The following is a 15,954-nucleotide window of genomic DNA, read 5'->3' as shown; positions in this document are numbered from 1 at the left end:
ACTTCATTTTATAAAAATTAAGTTTATACAGAAAATGAGCATTGTGCCAAATTTTAGAAAATCTTGACTATTTGGTGAAAAGTAGTACTGTGTTATGTACTGGGCTTAAATTTTATGTCATATAAAGTTAATTTCCTTTTTTTTAAGTTTATTTTGAGAGAGCGAGCACGACGTGCACGTGAGCGCACACAGGGGAGGGGCAAAGAGAGGGAGAGAGAGAATCCCAAGCAGGCTCCTCACTGTCAGTGCAGAGCCTGACATGGGGCTCGAACCCACAAATTGTGACATCGTGACCGGAACCTAAGTCAGGAGTCAGATGCTTAACCAACTGAGCCCCTCAGGTGGCCGCCCCTAAAGTAAAATTCTAATTGTTTCAGCGACAGTTGACTTCTATGCTGGCACTTTACCATTGCTTGTAAGAGTTTAGTTCTGGATCGGTTAGATGTAATCCACTTAGAAATTTGGTAGATTTTATATGAGTTAAGGGAAAATGTGCTTATGAGCAATCCCAACTCTGTAAGTTGATAAAAGGGTTAGCTCTTTTTTATTTTAAATGTTTGTTTTTTATTTAGAGAATGAGCAAGGGAGGGGCAGAGAGAGAGAGGGAGAGAGAGAGAATCCCAAGCAGGCTCCTTTCTGTCAGCACAGAGCCTGATGCAGGGCTTGAGCTCATGAACCCATGAGATCATGACCCGAGCTGAAATCAAGAGTCAGTTACGACTGAGCCGTCCAGGCCGCCCCAGCGTTAGCTGTTCTTAATGATTGATTTCTTCAAGGAAGTTAGTGAGTTGCTAAGCTTATCCTCTTTAACATTTTAGTAAATGTGGTCAAGGAGGCTAAGTCATTGGTCAATTTCACATACCCTTTTTTGGGTATTTTTTGGAATGGCATCACCTTTATGTGGACTCTCGCCTATCTCATTCTTTTCTAGAACTTTTGCCTGCCTCTCTGTAGTGTTACATATTGCATTGCACTGTCACGTTCACTTTATGTAACTCAGCTCCTTGAAAGGAGAGCTGATGCTTCTTTTTTTTAATCTTTAGAGACTGGCTCACTGAGAAAGTTAGAAACGAGTTTAATGTACATTTGACTATCTGGCATTTTATAAAAACATGGAGGAATTAGCCAGTATACCCTTTTCAGTTTTTAGGTGAGGAAACAGATCTGGTGAAGGTTCTTAAGGTCACAGAAGGAAAAATGTGAATCTAGTATAAAACCTAGATCTTTTTAACTTCTGTTCCAGTATTGTTTTAGGATGAATTCTGTTCATTTTCAAGATGACCAAAGATGTGCTTGATTACTAATGCCCCTTTTTGCTGAATGTGTTAACAATTACGTACCAAGGAGCAAATTCAGCTTTGGATATCTTATTTTGATTGCAAGAAAATAAGAATATGTACATTACACACTCTTATAAATAAAATATTCCAGTGGATTCTCTTTGAGCCATTTTATATTTCTGATTTCACGGTTTTGGTTCTTGCTCTAGTCCTTCTCCAGAGCCTTGGCCTCATTTATCGACTGTCCAGTGTCTAGTAGTTTAGGTAGTGAGTGTGTGGTTTTTTTTAAATTTTTTATTTTTAAACATTTATTTATTTTCGAGAGCCACAGAGCACGAGTGGGGGAGGGGCAGAGAGAGAGGGAGACACAGAGTCCAAAGAAGGCTCCAGGCTCTGAGCTGTCAGCACAGAGCCCGACACGGGGCTTGAACTCACAAACCTTGAGATCATGACCTGAGCCGAAGTCGGCCGCTTAACTGACTGAGCCACCCAGGTGCCCCTGAGTGTGTTATCTTGAAGAGCGATTTAAGGCATGGCCAGCTTTTCTCTAGCCATTTACAATACGGTTTTGGGAATGTAAGACACTTGGCATGTGGGGAAAAATGTAGAGCAAGATGTTTATTTATGTTCTGGATACCAACACTATTATTTGATTAGTTAAAATTTCAGGTGTGGGTCTGGGGCACCTGGGTGGCTCAGTCGGTTGAGTGTGTGACTTCGGCTCAGGTCACGATCTCGTGGTTTGTGAGTTCGAGCCCCGTATCGGGCTCTGTGCTGACAGCTCAGAGCCTGAAGCCTGCTTTAGATTCTGTGTCCCCGCCCCCCCCCCCCCGCCCCTCCCCTTCTCGCACTTTCTCTCTCTCTCCCTGCCTCTCAAAAATAAATAAACATTAAAAAAATTTGAAGTGTGGGTTTTAAGAGCCTAAGGAAGATTGTTGGCAGCCAGTAGATTGGTGGAGAATTTGTGACACAGGATGTTTGTGACTTCATGGTTACAAAATGGATGCAGTGAGATGACATGAAGGACCAAGGCTTATTCATCTCTCATCAGGAGGTGGGTTTCCGTGGTGTGGAGCTTCATGTCATGAGGCACAGAAAGGCAGTCTTGGGTTGTTTACTCCAAGGAGTGTAGACAGTTGAGTAGATGTTATGAAGCATTTTTAGTTGGGGAGAAGTAAAGTGACATTAAACTAAGACCTAAGATGATTTAGTTGGTTGTGTCCTCCAGGATGGATTTGAGATGAAATCTACCGGTAGAAGGAGCTCAGGTGGGTTATTGTCAGGGCTCGGGCACGTAGGAGGAAGCACTGGATGGGAATAAGGGGAAGAAGGAAGTACACAGACCAAGCACTCTGGTCACACAGATGGCATCTTAATTATCTTGTGAACCCAAAGAGGTCAGTAGGAGCGACACTTCAGTAGAGGAAGTTCTGCTTAAGGTAGGGTTGATTATTATTATATTGTGTTTGGTTTTTAATTAAAGAGCCTTGGGATACCTTGGCTCTAAGGAAACTACCAAAAGCTAGTTGGTTGAGATCTTTCTCAGTTAACTGTTTGATCTCTGTTTTGTTGGGTACTTGCAAGGGGTATGCTAAGGGTACTTTTCCTCACGAGAGCTTATTCACTCAATAGATGCCCTTGAGTACTCCCTGTTGTGTTTCAAGAGTGACTTCCTGTTCCTAGGTAACACTTTGGAGTATGTAATGTGCACTTGGCATTGTGCTAAATATTAAGCTCATTGCATAGATAATTTTACTTGTTTTCCACAAAGCTTTACGAGACGGGTATTGTTAACATTCCCATTTTACACATTAGCAGATGGAAATCCAGCTGTGTGGTGACAGGGGGCCCCTGGGCGGCTCAGTCGGTTAAGCGTCTGACTCTTGGTTTCAGCTCAGGTCACGGTCTGTGGTTTGTGGGATCGAGTCCTGTGTCAGGCTCTGTGCTGACAGTGCAGAGCCTGCTTGGGATTCTCTCTCCTCCCCCTCCCCCCCGCCCCCCTTTGCTCCTCCCCTGCACTCGCATGGACACGTGCTCTCTCTCTCAAAATAAACATAAAAAAAAAGAGAGAGAGATTCAATTTTGTCTGTTTCTTTAAATAGGTAGTTTCAACCCTGTACATAAACTGTATCTTACAGACTCTTGCATAGGTGGGCACCTTGGGTACCATCAAGGTCAGATTTTTTCTCATTGCAATGTTAGGTCCAGGGGAACTGTTAACTCAAAAGTAAATTTTATTTTTCACGTCTGTGGTGATTTTTGCTGAAGAATTAAGGCTGAGAGTAAGAAAGCTCTGCATATCCTTTATATTGTATATTGATTAGATGTTGGTATAAAACAGAAGTTTGATTTTTATATTTCTGTATATACATGCTTACTTATAGGAAGTTGTGATTTTCATTGACTGAAATTATTGTTCACAAAGTCCTTACATGTATACACAATTTGCATATCCTCATGTTCATGCACTAGCTGCAAATACGATCTGCTGAGATTTGATATGCTGGGTCCAGACTTATTTAACAAGTTGACAAGTCTCTTTGAGAAATTATGGGAAAGAAAATTTCTCAGCTCTGTTTTACCACAGTGAAAAGCTGCTTTTAGAAAGTGTTTCAACAACTCACTATCAACATGAGAAAATATGACCAATAGATGTGGGGGGAAGTTAAATTTTTGTCCAGCATGGATGGTGGGAAGTGTAGGACACAGAGTTTCTCACATGCATGTAGCCCTTTGTTAGGCACTGTTAGGGGTTAGGTTTCAGAGCAGACAAGGTTCTTTACGGCAGCCTTTTATAGGATGTGCTTGCTTTAGTGAATAAGTCCTAGCATTGCTCAAAAAAGCAAAAATGAAGCCATCCAACCAAAATACAGAAAAAACAGATTATTGAGCCACACTTTTAGCTGGATCATTTTTCTTCTTTTGTAGGGATGAGGAACATCTGAACTGCTCTGTAAATTTTATTCTTGTATATTTATATTTACTTATTACAGAAATTAACACAAAAAGGGAGTAGAGTATTGAGCCACACGTAAACATCATTTTGCGTCCATCATTTTGTGTCTGTGGTTATCTCATGGCCAGTCTTGTTTCAGTTATGGGCCATACAGGCCCTCCCCTCTCCCCGCCATTTCCCCTTCTCTTACAATTTTAGTCTTATTAATTTTGAAGAACAGATATGCGCACAATAGCCCAGCAAGGAAAATGTTTTCTGTCCTTTTGAGATGAGAAAACTGAATCTTAGGGCGTGTACGTTACTTAACTCGCTCAGCTTGTAAATGGCAGAATAAGAATTTAAATCAGGTGCGTTAAACTCTTCCTACATAAAAGTCCATTATTTTTCCCTCACTTTAGGTCACATGATAACCGGGAAGGTGAGGTATTCTGGCAGCAGCTAATTGTTTAACTAGATTTTTACTAATTCCAATACAGAGGTACTTATTTTTACTGTTTTGGTGTATTTTCTCTGTCATCATTTTTCCTTTATTCTTTTTGCGCATTGTAATTCTGTTGCGTGTACTGTATTCGTTCAACATCGTAACCTTGTTAAATATTATTGTATATCCTATTTTACCATGTGAATAGTTGAGTAGGCAAGTATTTTTAAAAGTATTCACAAGTAATGAAGTGTTTTGGGTATACTTCAACTATACTTCAGATTATTTCTGTAAGATGAGTTTTACGATACAATTACTAGGTGAAGAGAAATGTGTGCTTATAAAACTTACCTACCTACTCCATGAACACCAATTGCTTTTCCAGCAAGGTAGTAATTATAGTAGATTCCCACCTATAATGTGAATGTTGAGTATGATCGTCAAAATGCTTGTGGTATTTTTTGTACTGTCTTATGGAAATCTGCAAACATATACAAAAGTAGCGAGAATATATATTTGTTAAGTTTTTATTTTAATTCCAGTTGGTTACCATACAGTCTTAGTGTGCAATATAGTGATCCAACACGTCCATCCGTCACCGGGCGCTCGTCATCACAGGTGCACTCCTTAATCCCCATCACCTATTTCACCCATCCCCCCACCTCTTCCCCTCTGGTAACCATCTGTTTGTTCTACATAGAGAGAATATTATAGGGAATTTCTCAACTGTCCCATCTCATTTGCTTTAATAGTTACCGGCATTTGGCTGAGCTTATCTGTCCTTCTGCCCAACTGACTTTTCCCTCTCTCTCCCGCTTCCTGACTTTGTTTTTGCTAGACTGTTTTAAAACATCTCAAATACTATTTTACATATTAAGTTTTCAGAATTCGTTATTTCATAACTGAAATGCCATTATCATCCTGCAAAGGAATGGGAATTCTTCAGTGTAATCTAATGCCTAATCCATCTTTAGATTTCTACACTTCAAAAATGTTTTTTTTTAACAGTTTGATTCAGAATCCAAACACATCCACACGTTACATTTGATTATTATGCCTTTGACATCTCTTTTAATAAGTAGAATTCTTCCTCTCTTTTTGAAGCCATTTGTTAATCTAGCTCATTGTTCTATAGAATGTTTATTTCTCCGAATTTAGCTGATTGTTTTTCTTACAGTATTTTTCTTTTCTCTCTGTACCCCATGTTACCTGTAAATTGGTAACCGTAGGTAGAGGTAGAGTCTAATAAATTTGGGTTTGTGTTTTTCGGGGGAGGTGGTGAGAATATTTTCTAGGTATACTTCCGGTTGAAACACCTAGAGACACGAGCCTAGCGGAGTGACAAGTGATGGGTGTGTTCGTGTTTGTCGGCTTAGTTTATCTGCCAGATTTCTTCTACTTATTTTAGCGTCTCTTGATGTCTAGATCCATTATTTCGTTGTCAAATTGTTATTTTCCATACTCTGTCTGTAGTAATAGCTTTTCTATAAAAAGGTGTTTCTTTATCATTGGTTACCCTGAAGTATAATTTATGTAGGAAAGAGAGGATAAATGCTTAAATCCTTTCCGTTTTTAGTTTCAGAATGAGTTGCTACTGTTAAGTCATTGAAGATTTGTCCTTCCTTTTTTGTATCATTGTGAACGTGAACATTTATGGGCTTTATGCTAAGTGTTTATTCTTTTGATGCGCAGACTGCCCCATCTTAGTCATGGAAGCCCCCTCAGGCTGATTTCTTTGCCCTTTTGACATGGTCTTTCTTATTAGTGTTTGATAGCTTCTTTGCTGTATGGCACATGTCCCTGTTCTAGGCTTAGGTGTTAGTACATTTTCTACTTGAGACTTTTGGAATCAGTCGCTTCGCCAAAGGTTCCTTTTAGAAACCACAACATAGGCGTACGATGATTCTAGTCGACTCTAGAGTTAGAAGGTCCACCTCCACAAGACTGCTCTCACTTTGGATACTGGCCACCTGTTGGGTGGTGTCCAGGCCCGCCCTCACTTCAGGTCAGCTGACTACAAATTCGGGGTCCCCACAGCCACCTTCTGGCTCGAGAATTCCCTAGAGTGGATCACAGACTTTGGGGAAAATGCTATACTATTTATGGTTTTATGTAGTGAAAGGATACAAATTAACATGAAAAGCAGGCAAGGGAAGATGTACATAGAGCAGCGTGTGGAAGAGAGCAGGGCTCTGGTTGCCCTCTCCCATAGTCGGGGACAGCATTCCTTTCTCTTAGCCAGAGGGGGTGACGCTACCTAGAGTAATGCTCACCCCGAAAGCTTACCTGGGCCTTTGGTGTGCAGAGTTTTTATTGGGGCCCTATCACCTTTACAAGGCGGCTGACTTCACTCTCTGGCTCTTCCTGGAGGTCCAGCTAATGTCCTTTGGTCTCCATTTTTTCTGGAGACGGGAGCCGATACCGTGTGTCCTCCCAGCCCTGTCATAAATCCCGTCGTTAGACTGTTCTAAAACCCCCGGACAAAGACACTCCTATCAAGCAGGACATTCCAGAGACCTACAGTTCCCCTCCTTGTAGCCAAGGTTCAAGGCCAGACCTCTCTTTGGACAAGATTGATTCTTTTCTACACAAGACAGTGTGGGTACTTAGTGCTCTTGGGTTGTCACTGCCTCTGTTTCAGGGGGCTGCGCAGTGTGTGTTTTGTGCAAAGAGACATTTTTGGGTCGAGCATTTCTAAAGTCCTTTCTTTTTGTATTGTATTTCTTCCCTTAGATTAAAAATCTAGGGATCTTAGGCTGGAACCCTTGTTTGTTTGATGGGTGAAGATCTCTTTTTGAGATTTGTATTTCTTTGATCACTGAAGAGGTTTCATGTATTTTCCTCACTGGTTACCTGTTTTAATAACTTTCTCTTGCACTATTTATTGTGGATTTTTGCGATTTTCTTACTAATTAATAGGAACTCCTTTAAAAAAAAAACAAAGCCATTAACCCTTAGGCACTTGTTGTAACACTGTCCCACGCGCCAGTTTTGAGGAGAAAGATCACGTCCTTTGATGCTCAAATGGTGAAGCGGGTAATGGAAAGATTCATCCTTTTTTTGGACTTCACGCTTCCCCAAAGTCAGAAAATGAATGATTACTGTGACCTGCCCAGAGTCGTGTCATCTGTTAGAAAGAAAGCCAGGAAATTGGGCCTGTCTCCTGGAGGGCTTCCTGTTTGCTCTTGCTGCTGTCATTTCCATGCGGTGTTACCGTTGCACCCAGCGTGTCTGCCGCGCGGCTTCAGCTCTTGACTGTTTGGTGCCTGGTGATAAGCCGGGCTGTGCAAGCTCTCGCTGAGCTGGCCGCAGTTGCTCAAGGCTTAGAGCAGAAGCCGCCAAACTTTTTCTATAAAGGACCAGATAAGTATTTAGGCCTTGCTGGTTAAGAGGCGAGATCAAGGCTTTTAAGTAGGTGTTTACATCACGAAAGAAAAAACTGCCTTGCCCTGTCCTGTGTGTCCAGAATGGGCCATCCAGGGTGCTGGGCACGCTTTGTGTTCAGTTGCCATCGGTTGAAGCTTTTTTTTCTGGACACACGGGGCCACCTGAGGGATAGGGGCCTGGCAGGCTGGGGGAAGAGGCCAATCAGTAAGTTTTACTCTGTGTCCAGAGGCTCCCAGGTCCTGGGGTGCCCTTCTTCCTGAAGGTGCGGCAGGAGGCCAGGTGACCTGGGGCTCCCATTCCAGGGCTGGTTTCGCTCCTTGCCGCCAGCGGAAGCTGCAGAGTCCCTGACGTGGCGGTGGCCCCCAGTGTGTACCCTGAGTAGCGAACACAGCACTGGGAGTGGAGGTGGGTCTTTGCAACTCCACCTGTCCCTTGGAACGGTGCCCCCACAGCCTGTGTGGGCTGCAGAGCAAAGGAGGCCACTGGCAGCATTTTCACTCGCCCGTGTTCTTCTTGGCTACCATGGGCAAGTTCTTCTGTGTACATCCCTTTATCTGTGAAGTTTTTGGAGAATCCCACCGTGCAAAGATGACCCACAGTATGGAAGAATTTCCAGTCTGTGTGCAGGGAACCGTGTTATCTGTGTACCCAAGGGAATCTTGTTCTCCCATAACCTGGGTGCACACCAGTTCTTGGATGGTGACTTTTCATTGGAAAACGTTACCGTGTTAAATTTTGAAGTGTTCTGCCATCCCACCCCCCCTTACTTAATTTTAGAATTGTTTTCTATTATATTTAGGAAAATGAAGACTTTTTTTTAATGTTTATTTATTTTTGAGAGAGAGAGAACGTGAGCAGGGGAGAGGCAGAGAGAGAGGGAGACACAGGATCCGAAGCAGGCTCCTGGCTCTGAGCTGTCCGCACAGAGCCCGACGTGGGGCTCAAACCCACCGACTGAGATCATGACCTGAGCCGAAGTCGGACGCATAACCTCCTGAGCCACCCGGGCACCCTTAGGAAAATGAAGACTTAAAACTGGTTGTAGAAAGTGATAGAATTGTTGAGTGTGTGAGGGGGGGTGAGTATCGGGATTTGTAAAGGAACAATAAAATAGCAAGTCATGGGATGTGCTTCCTAGATGTTTTAGCAGCACCTGTTCGTGTTCTCCTTTCCTTCTTGATCCGTCCATCGATTTGAACTCTGGTTGTTTTTGTTACGTGACTTTGAGAGAGAAGTGAACTTTTTTTAGAATCCACAGTTTTGTTATTGAGTTGATGGGGATAACACCAACCCTTCGCACAGTAGAAATTGTGAGGATATGTAGCTGGTATAGGTCTTCAGTTCATGTTTCCAATCAGTGGTAGTTATTGCTAAGTCAACAATGTCCGTATCGTTAACGAATAAAACATAGAAGAGTGCAAGCATATGTTTTGGAATTGTTTTTAAATATAAATAATTGCATTTTTGTAGCTATTCTTTTTGAAAGTAGATGGAGTTTGTGTAGATATAAAATTTTCATGTTGCCCAGTAGGATGTAGGCTTCATGAGAGTAGGCAATTTTATCGTATTGTGTGCTCTTTAACATCTGAAGCTAAGAAAATGCCCAGGGTATACTATATTCTCAGGTGAAATTTTTATTGAATTAATGTTGTAAACTGAGGTGGGTTCAGACTCTTGGATCTCATATTTACCAATTTTTTGCTTGTAGGCAAGTCGAGTAATCTCTGAATCTGTTTCCTCACCTTCAAAAGAAAACAGCAATAATATGGATATCTTCTGTTATGAAAAATAAGGGAAACGTTGCATATAAAACTACTGAGCATAATGGCTGGCATATAACGAACCACTCAGTAAGCGTTAGTGATGATTATTTTATGTGCCGTGTACTTAGGACATATGAAATGAATAAAGAAGATTTTGTGGTCATGGAAGCTATTAGCCTGGGTTGTTTTGTTTTGCTGTTCCCTTTTTTATTTTATGTTTCTGGTTTTGTCTTCTTTTTAATTTCAATTTTAGTTTACTTGACACAGAGTGTTATATTCGTTTCAGGTGTATCATGTAGTAATTCAACAATTCTACACATTACTCAGTGCTCATCATAAGGGAACTCTTAATCCTTTACCTGTTTATTTCACCCATCCCTCCGCCCTCTTCCCCTCTGGTAACCATCAGTTTCTTCTCATAAAAAGTCTGTTTTTTTGTTTGTTTATTTTTTTCCTTGTTCACTTGTTTTGTTTCTTACATTCTATATATGAGCGAGATCATATGGTATTTGTCTTTCTCTGAATGACTTATTTCACTTATAAAGATACCCTCTAGAGCTATCTGTGTTGTTGCCTAGATCTATCTGTGTTGTTGCAAATGGCAGGATTTCACTCTTTTTTGTGACTGTGTGTGTGTGTGTGTGTGTGTGTACATCATCTTTGTCCATTCATCTATGAGTGGGCACTCAGGCTGCTTTCATAACTTGGCTATTGTAAATAATGCTGCAGTAAATATAGGGGTGCACATATCTTTTCCAGTTAGTGTTTTTATATTCTTTGGGTAAATACCCAGTAGAGGAATTACTGGATCATATGGTAGTTCTATTTTTACTTTTTTGAGGAGCCTCCATGCTGTTTTCCACAGTGGCTGTGCTAGTTTGCATTCCCACCAGATGTGCAGGAGGATTCCTTTTTCTCCACATCCTCGCCAGCACTTGGTGTTTCTCGTGTTGTTGATTTTAGCCATTCTGACAGGTATGAGGTGATATCTCATTGCGGTTTTGATTTGTGTTTCCCTGATGATGAGTGATGTGGAGCATCTTTTCATGTATCTGTTGGCCATCTTGTAGGTCTGGAGAAATACCTGTTCATGTCTTTTTTTTTTTTTTTTTTTTTTTTTAATTGGATCATTTGGGTTTTTTTGGTGTTGAGTTATAGAAGTTCTTTATGGATTTTGGATATTTACCACTTGTCACACATGTCATTCACAAATATCTTCCCCTGTTCAGTAGCTTGTCTTAGTTTTCTTGACTATTTCTGTTGCCGTGCACTGTTTATTTTGATGTAGTCCCAATAGTTTATTTTTGCTTTTGTTTCCCTTGCCTCAGGAGACATACCTAGAAATAAGTTGCTATAGTTGATGTCAGACAAATGGGTGCCTGTGCTCTCTTCTAGGATTTTTAAGGTTTCAGGTCTCACATTTAGGTCTTAATCCAGTTTGAGTTTATTTTTGTGTATGGTGTGAAGAAAGTGGTCCAAGTTTCATTGTTTTGCATGTAGCTGTCCAGTTTCCCCAACACCGTTTGTTGAAGAGACTGTCTTTCCCACTGCATATTCTTGCTTCCTTTGTTGAAGATTAATTGATCCTATAATTGTGGGTTTATTTCTGAGCTCTCTGTTCGGTTCTGTTGATCTGTGTGTCTCTTTTTGTACCAGGACCATACTGTTTAGATTACTATAGCTTTGTAGCATATCTTGAAATCTGGGATTGTGATACCTCCAGTTTTGTTTTTTTTTTTCAGGATTGCTTTGGCTATTTGGGGTCTTTTGTGGTTCCATACCAATTGTAGGATTACCAGTAGGCTGACATCGATTCAAAGAACACTGGGGTGGTAAGACCATGGAGCAGTTATGATTCATTTTACTACTTAGTTTTTCTCTTATGCTTTCTAGCCTACATCCTGGGTGGTAGTTGGCAATAAATGAGGATTTAGAGAGTGAAGCCTCAGAAGGAGGCCTCTCGTCAAAGTCGCCAGTTCAAGGGCTTTAAATCATAGGTAATGGAGGAAGACATTGGGTGTTCTATCAGGTAGGTCAGGAGGTGCTTCTCAAATGATTGTCATTGCCATCACTTAGGACTGTTAGAAATGAGCTGAATGACAAAAGACAAGTAGTGTTATCCAGTCTGCCTGTACAGTGGAGCAAAAGCATAGCCTAGGTCTGGGGCCACAGCAATCAAAACTCTCCTTGAAATCCTTGAAATCATCTTACGTTATTCATGAATTCTGCATATAGACTGATTCTCACATACGCTTTGTGTAGCTGTTTTTGTAAGCATTGTTAACGGTTGTGCTTTTTAGGTTGAGCTGTTACTCAGGGTGAGCACCAGGTGAAGAGATCGGTGTTCCTTCAAAGGCACATAGTAGCTGCTGCATTTATCAGAGTTTCCCTTGTTTACTGTAAGGATGATGGAATAGGAGAATGGCACTAGGACATCTTTACAGTAATTTCTAAAGCCTCTGATGAACTATGGGCAGTATTATACCTAGATCATGAAAAGAAAAAGATCGATGAAGTATTCCAGATTGAAGGAGATTAAATAGATTTAACGATTAAATACAGTATATTATCCCGAATTGGATCCTAGATTGAGGGGGAAGACTGGTATCATTGGGGCAATAATTTGAGTATGGACTGTGGATTAGATAAGAATATGGCATCTATGGTAAATTTTATGATTTGATGAATGAACTCTGGTCATGTATGAGAAAATTCTTGCTGTTAGGATGTATGCATCCTGAAATATTTATGAAGAATGAGCCACTCTGTCTGCAGGTTACTCTTAGATAGTTCAGAAAAATACGTCTTGTGCGTATGTATTTATGTGTATATGGTTATTTGTATAAATATACGTGTATCTATAGAGAGAGGTGGGGGAGGGAGGGAGGGGGGCAGGCATGGAGCATTAAGTGGCCCAAATGATAAAGCAAATGGAGCACAACGTACCGAGTTGGCAACACTGGGTAAAGGGTGCAAGGGAGTTTCTTGTACTATTTCTGTAACTTTTGACTAAGTGTGAAGTTATACCAAAACAAAAAAGGTAAACAATATTTAAAAGGAAACAAAAGCAAAAACTTCGAATAATGTAGTGATTATGACAAAGATTTTATATTTAGGCTCACAAATGTTGTGTCTTCTTGTACTGTTTTACTCCACCTTCGCAGGACAGTCTTCATCTCATCCCCATGACCCCGTTTAAATGTAACCTACATAGAGCTCTACTTTGATTATCCACATGCAAAGTAGGTCCTTCTTGGTACCCACACTCCTCTTTCGTTGCATTTATTGCAACTTATGTTTGCTTTCTTTGCGTTTAATTTCTTTTTCTCCTTCAAGATTGTGATCACCACCAGGGGAAAGATCTTGTCTGTTTTGTTCACAGAATACATAAACTCGATAAGCGTTTGTTCTGTGTAGATGAATTAATGAATTAATGAATCATCTCTGGTACCGATATTCCTTCCATTTTAGTCACCGTACTTTTAGCTACCGAATCCTTCAGAAAACAAGAGAACTTTGTTTAACCTGTAAGATAAAGTGTACTCTTGGATTTGGGCGGGGCGGGGCGGGGGGGGGGGGGAGGTCCCACCCAAACCCTGGAGAGTTGGCAGAGAAGCAGGGGTACTAGGGTTGTTTATTGAATTCTTACTCCCTGCCGAGTGCTGTGCTAATATGTACTTTGTCTCCCTTAATTCTCGTAATATCCCTGTGATGTGGGGTGCTGTGTGTATTATCTTTTGCTGAGTATAAGAAACGTTTCAGTCCACACTTTCCGGGCATACGTCAGCTGGGTCCTGTGTATGGAGGTCTGTCAGAAGATCGCAGTGAACGCGTCTGCCGGGGCCGGGGTCTCGTCTGAGGCCCAGCCAGCGAGGGATCCCGCTTCCGGGCTCAGTGGTGGTTGTCAGGGTCAGCTCCTCGCAGCCCGTCAGACCCAGAGCCTCGGCCTCTTCCCGAGGCTGACTTCAGTTTCTGGCCACACGGGCCCCTCCGTGGCAGCTCATTGCTTATCGGAGCTGGCAAGGGAGGGAGTCAGCTGGCACCGGGCAAGTTACAATCTTGAACAGCAGTCGTGTGACATCTCGTTAACCTTGCCGTATTTCATAGGCTGGACACAGACCATGGGCCCTGCCCACGCCTCGTAGAAGTGGGGTGTCACCGGAGTGTGGATTCCCGGGGGTGTCGCCGGGGTGTGGATACCTGGGGGCGGAGGGGCGATTTTAGAGGCTGCCTGCCACAGGTCCCACTTTTATTCATTTTATAAGACAATAAATCCAGACCGCTAGGAAAATTGCCCAAGATCCTATACGAGTAACGGGGCCAAAATCACACCCCGAGGTGGTCAGACTCCACAGCTGGGCTCTTTTTTACCATTATATTTTAAGAACTAAGAAATGGCTGTAGAATTTGACAGTTTGGGAGAGTTCTTTAGAGACTTGTGTTTTAGGTCTTTTAATGGAGGGCTATGGGTCAAAATTACACTCTTGTGGTTTCAGTGAATGTGCAGGTAGGAAGACAGACAGACAGAGTTTCAGGAGGGAATTTTTAAAGGAAGAGAACAATAACCATATGTTGTCATATACCGAATTATTTCTCTCTGTGATAATCCAGAAATTCTTCTTTTCCAGTTCACTGAGTTTAACCAGTAATGCCATTCAGTTGCCAATATCAAGCAAAGCAAACATAAGCCAGTTTTAATCTGCTTTTTAAGAAAAGTGGTAGTCCTTTTCATAGTGCCTGACGGTAAGTCACCGTTCCTAAATTCGTAACTTTTTTTTATCTAGCGCATGTAAAATAATGATTTTACAAACATTATTTTAAGGCTGTCTTCGTTTTTTCCTTCTTCCCTGATGATTTTCCTCCAAAAGAGCATAAAGAAAGATATATTCTAGCATCTAGGACTTGATTATCTTTCATCACTTTCATTAATTAGGTGGAATTTTACTCTAATTGTTAAAATCAAATGCTAGATCTTGAACTCTGTCCCTTCTCATAAATGAGGAAGTTTATTTCTTCTGTGAGGTTTTGACTTGGACAACTAGTTGTGGCAGAGTTGTTTTGAATATTCTCTTCTCCAGACCTGTGCACTTTCCACTGTTCAAGGAGATGATATAACTGTTAGGGTCACAGTTTCTCGTGGAGCATTTCTAACTCAGTGTGGAGGTGGAATTTAGATTAAGAGACAGCTGGTGGAAGGAGTTGGAACTAACTCGTTTCCCCTAACTTGCAAGTAGTGGCTACTCTTATTTGCTGCTAGTAAGTTTAACCTTAAGACAGTGTTTTTATTGTTATAAGGAACCAGCTGGGGAGGAACTTCTTGAGTTAGGAAGATCTTTGATCAAATGTTTAATTTTAATTCTTAATATAGAAAGGTACATGAGAACAGCGTGAAATGTACACTTAATTTTTGTTCTAATTGCTGACCTCTTCCTTAAAGCTAATTTTTAAAATGTAGAACAATTATGCATTTTATTAGTCTCACTACTGTTGATTTTTTTAGCAATGGGTTTGCCGAATTGTCTGGTTAACCATCTTAGACCTCAAAAACTTGGTCGTCGTCGTCGTCGTTGTTGTTGTGTGGTACAACTATACCATGTCTTATGGGAGGATATTTGTATTTGTTGTTGTGTTTGTAAAACTGACCGTTCTTCTTATCTGTTTCTGTTAGTAACCAGATCAGAGTGTGAGGTATAAGCTCACAGAATCCAGAGAAATCATCATGAAGTTATATGTATTTCTGGTTAACACTGGAACTACCCTGACATTTGACACTGAACTTACAGTGCAAACGTAAGCTGTATTTCATTCAATGTCATCAGTTTCGCATTTTGTATATGCAAAAAGTTAAAGTATTGATTTGGAGAAAACTTTTTTTGTTAAATAAGGGTAGCGATATCTGAAACCTTCGGTCTCCGCATATTACGTGTATAATTGCCATCCTTCCTAAAATGCTGAAGTTAAATTCATAAAATTATGCTTTGTTCCATTTGTGTGAATATGTTATTCATGATAAACAGACTTACCCACAAACGAACTGATTTCTATCAAGTAGAAGAAGTTTTCATAGTTGATAGCTCGTCTTAAGTTTCCCAGGACACCACTAAGGAAATTACTGCTAGCTACATAAAGCAATATTGTCGGTCCCAT

At 41.1% G+C, this 15,954-nt stretch overlaps 1 protein-coding gene across 7 annotated transcripts in view; it reads left to right on the top strand.

Annotated features, from left to right (window-relative positions):
* Positions 1-15,954, top strand: part of RB1CC1 (RB1 inducible coiled-coil 1) — a 91,570-nt gene that overhangs the window by 9,646 nt on the left and 65,970 nt on the right. For 5 of the 7 annotated variants that reach the window (XR_006212969.1, XM_042973186.1, XM_042973185.1 and 2 more), the window contains exons 2-3: positions 14,436-14,550; positions 15,476-15,597. Coding sequence is in view for 6 of the 7 variants with exons in the window: in XM_042973186.1 (XP_042829120.1) it covers positions 15,527-15,597 (71 nt within the window). In the remaining variant the exon portion in view is untranslated. Of the gene's footprint in view, positions 1-14,067; positions 14,551-15,475; positions 15,598-15,954 lie in introns of those variants that run through there. The other 2 variants (XM_007093460.3, XM_042973184.1) reach the window with 2 other exon arrangements.

This window comes from Panthera tigris, chromosome F2 (genome assembly GCF_018350195.1).
Source record: "Panthera tigris isolate Pti1 chromosome F2, P.tigris_Pti1_mat1.1, whole genome shotgun sequence".
NCBI lineage: Eukaryota > Metazoa > Chordata > Mammalia > Carnivora > Felidae > Panthera > Panthera tigris.
This window is presented reverse-complemented; position numbering and strand designations above follow the sequence as displayed.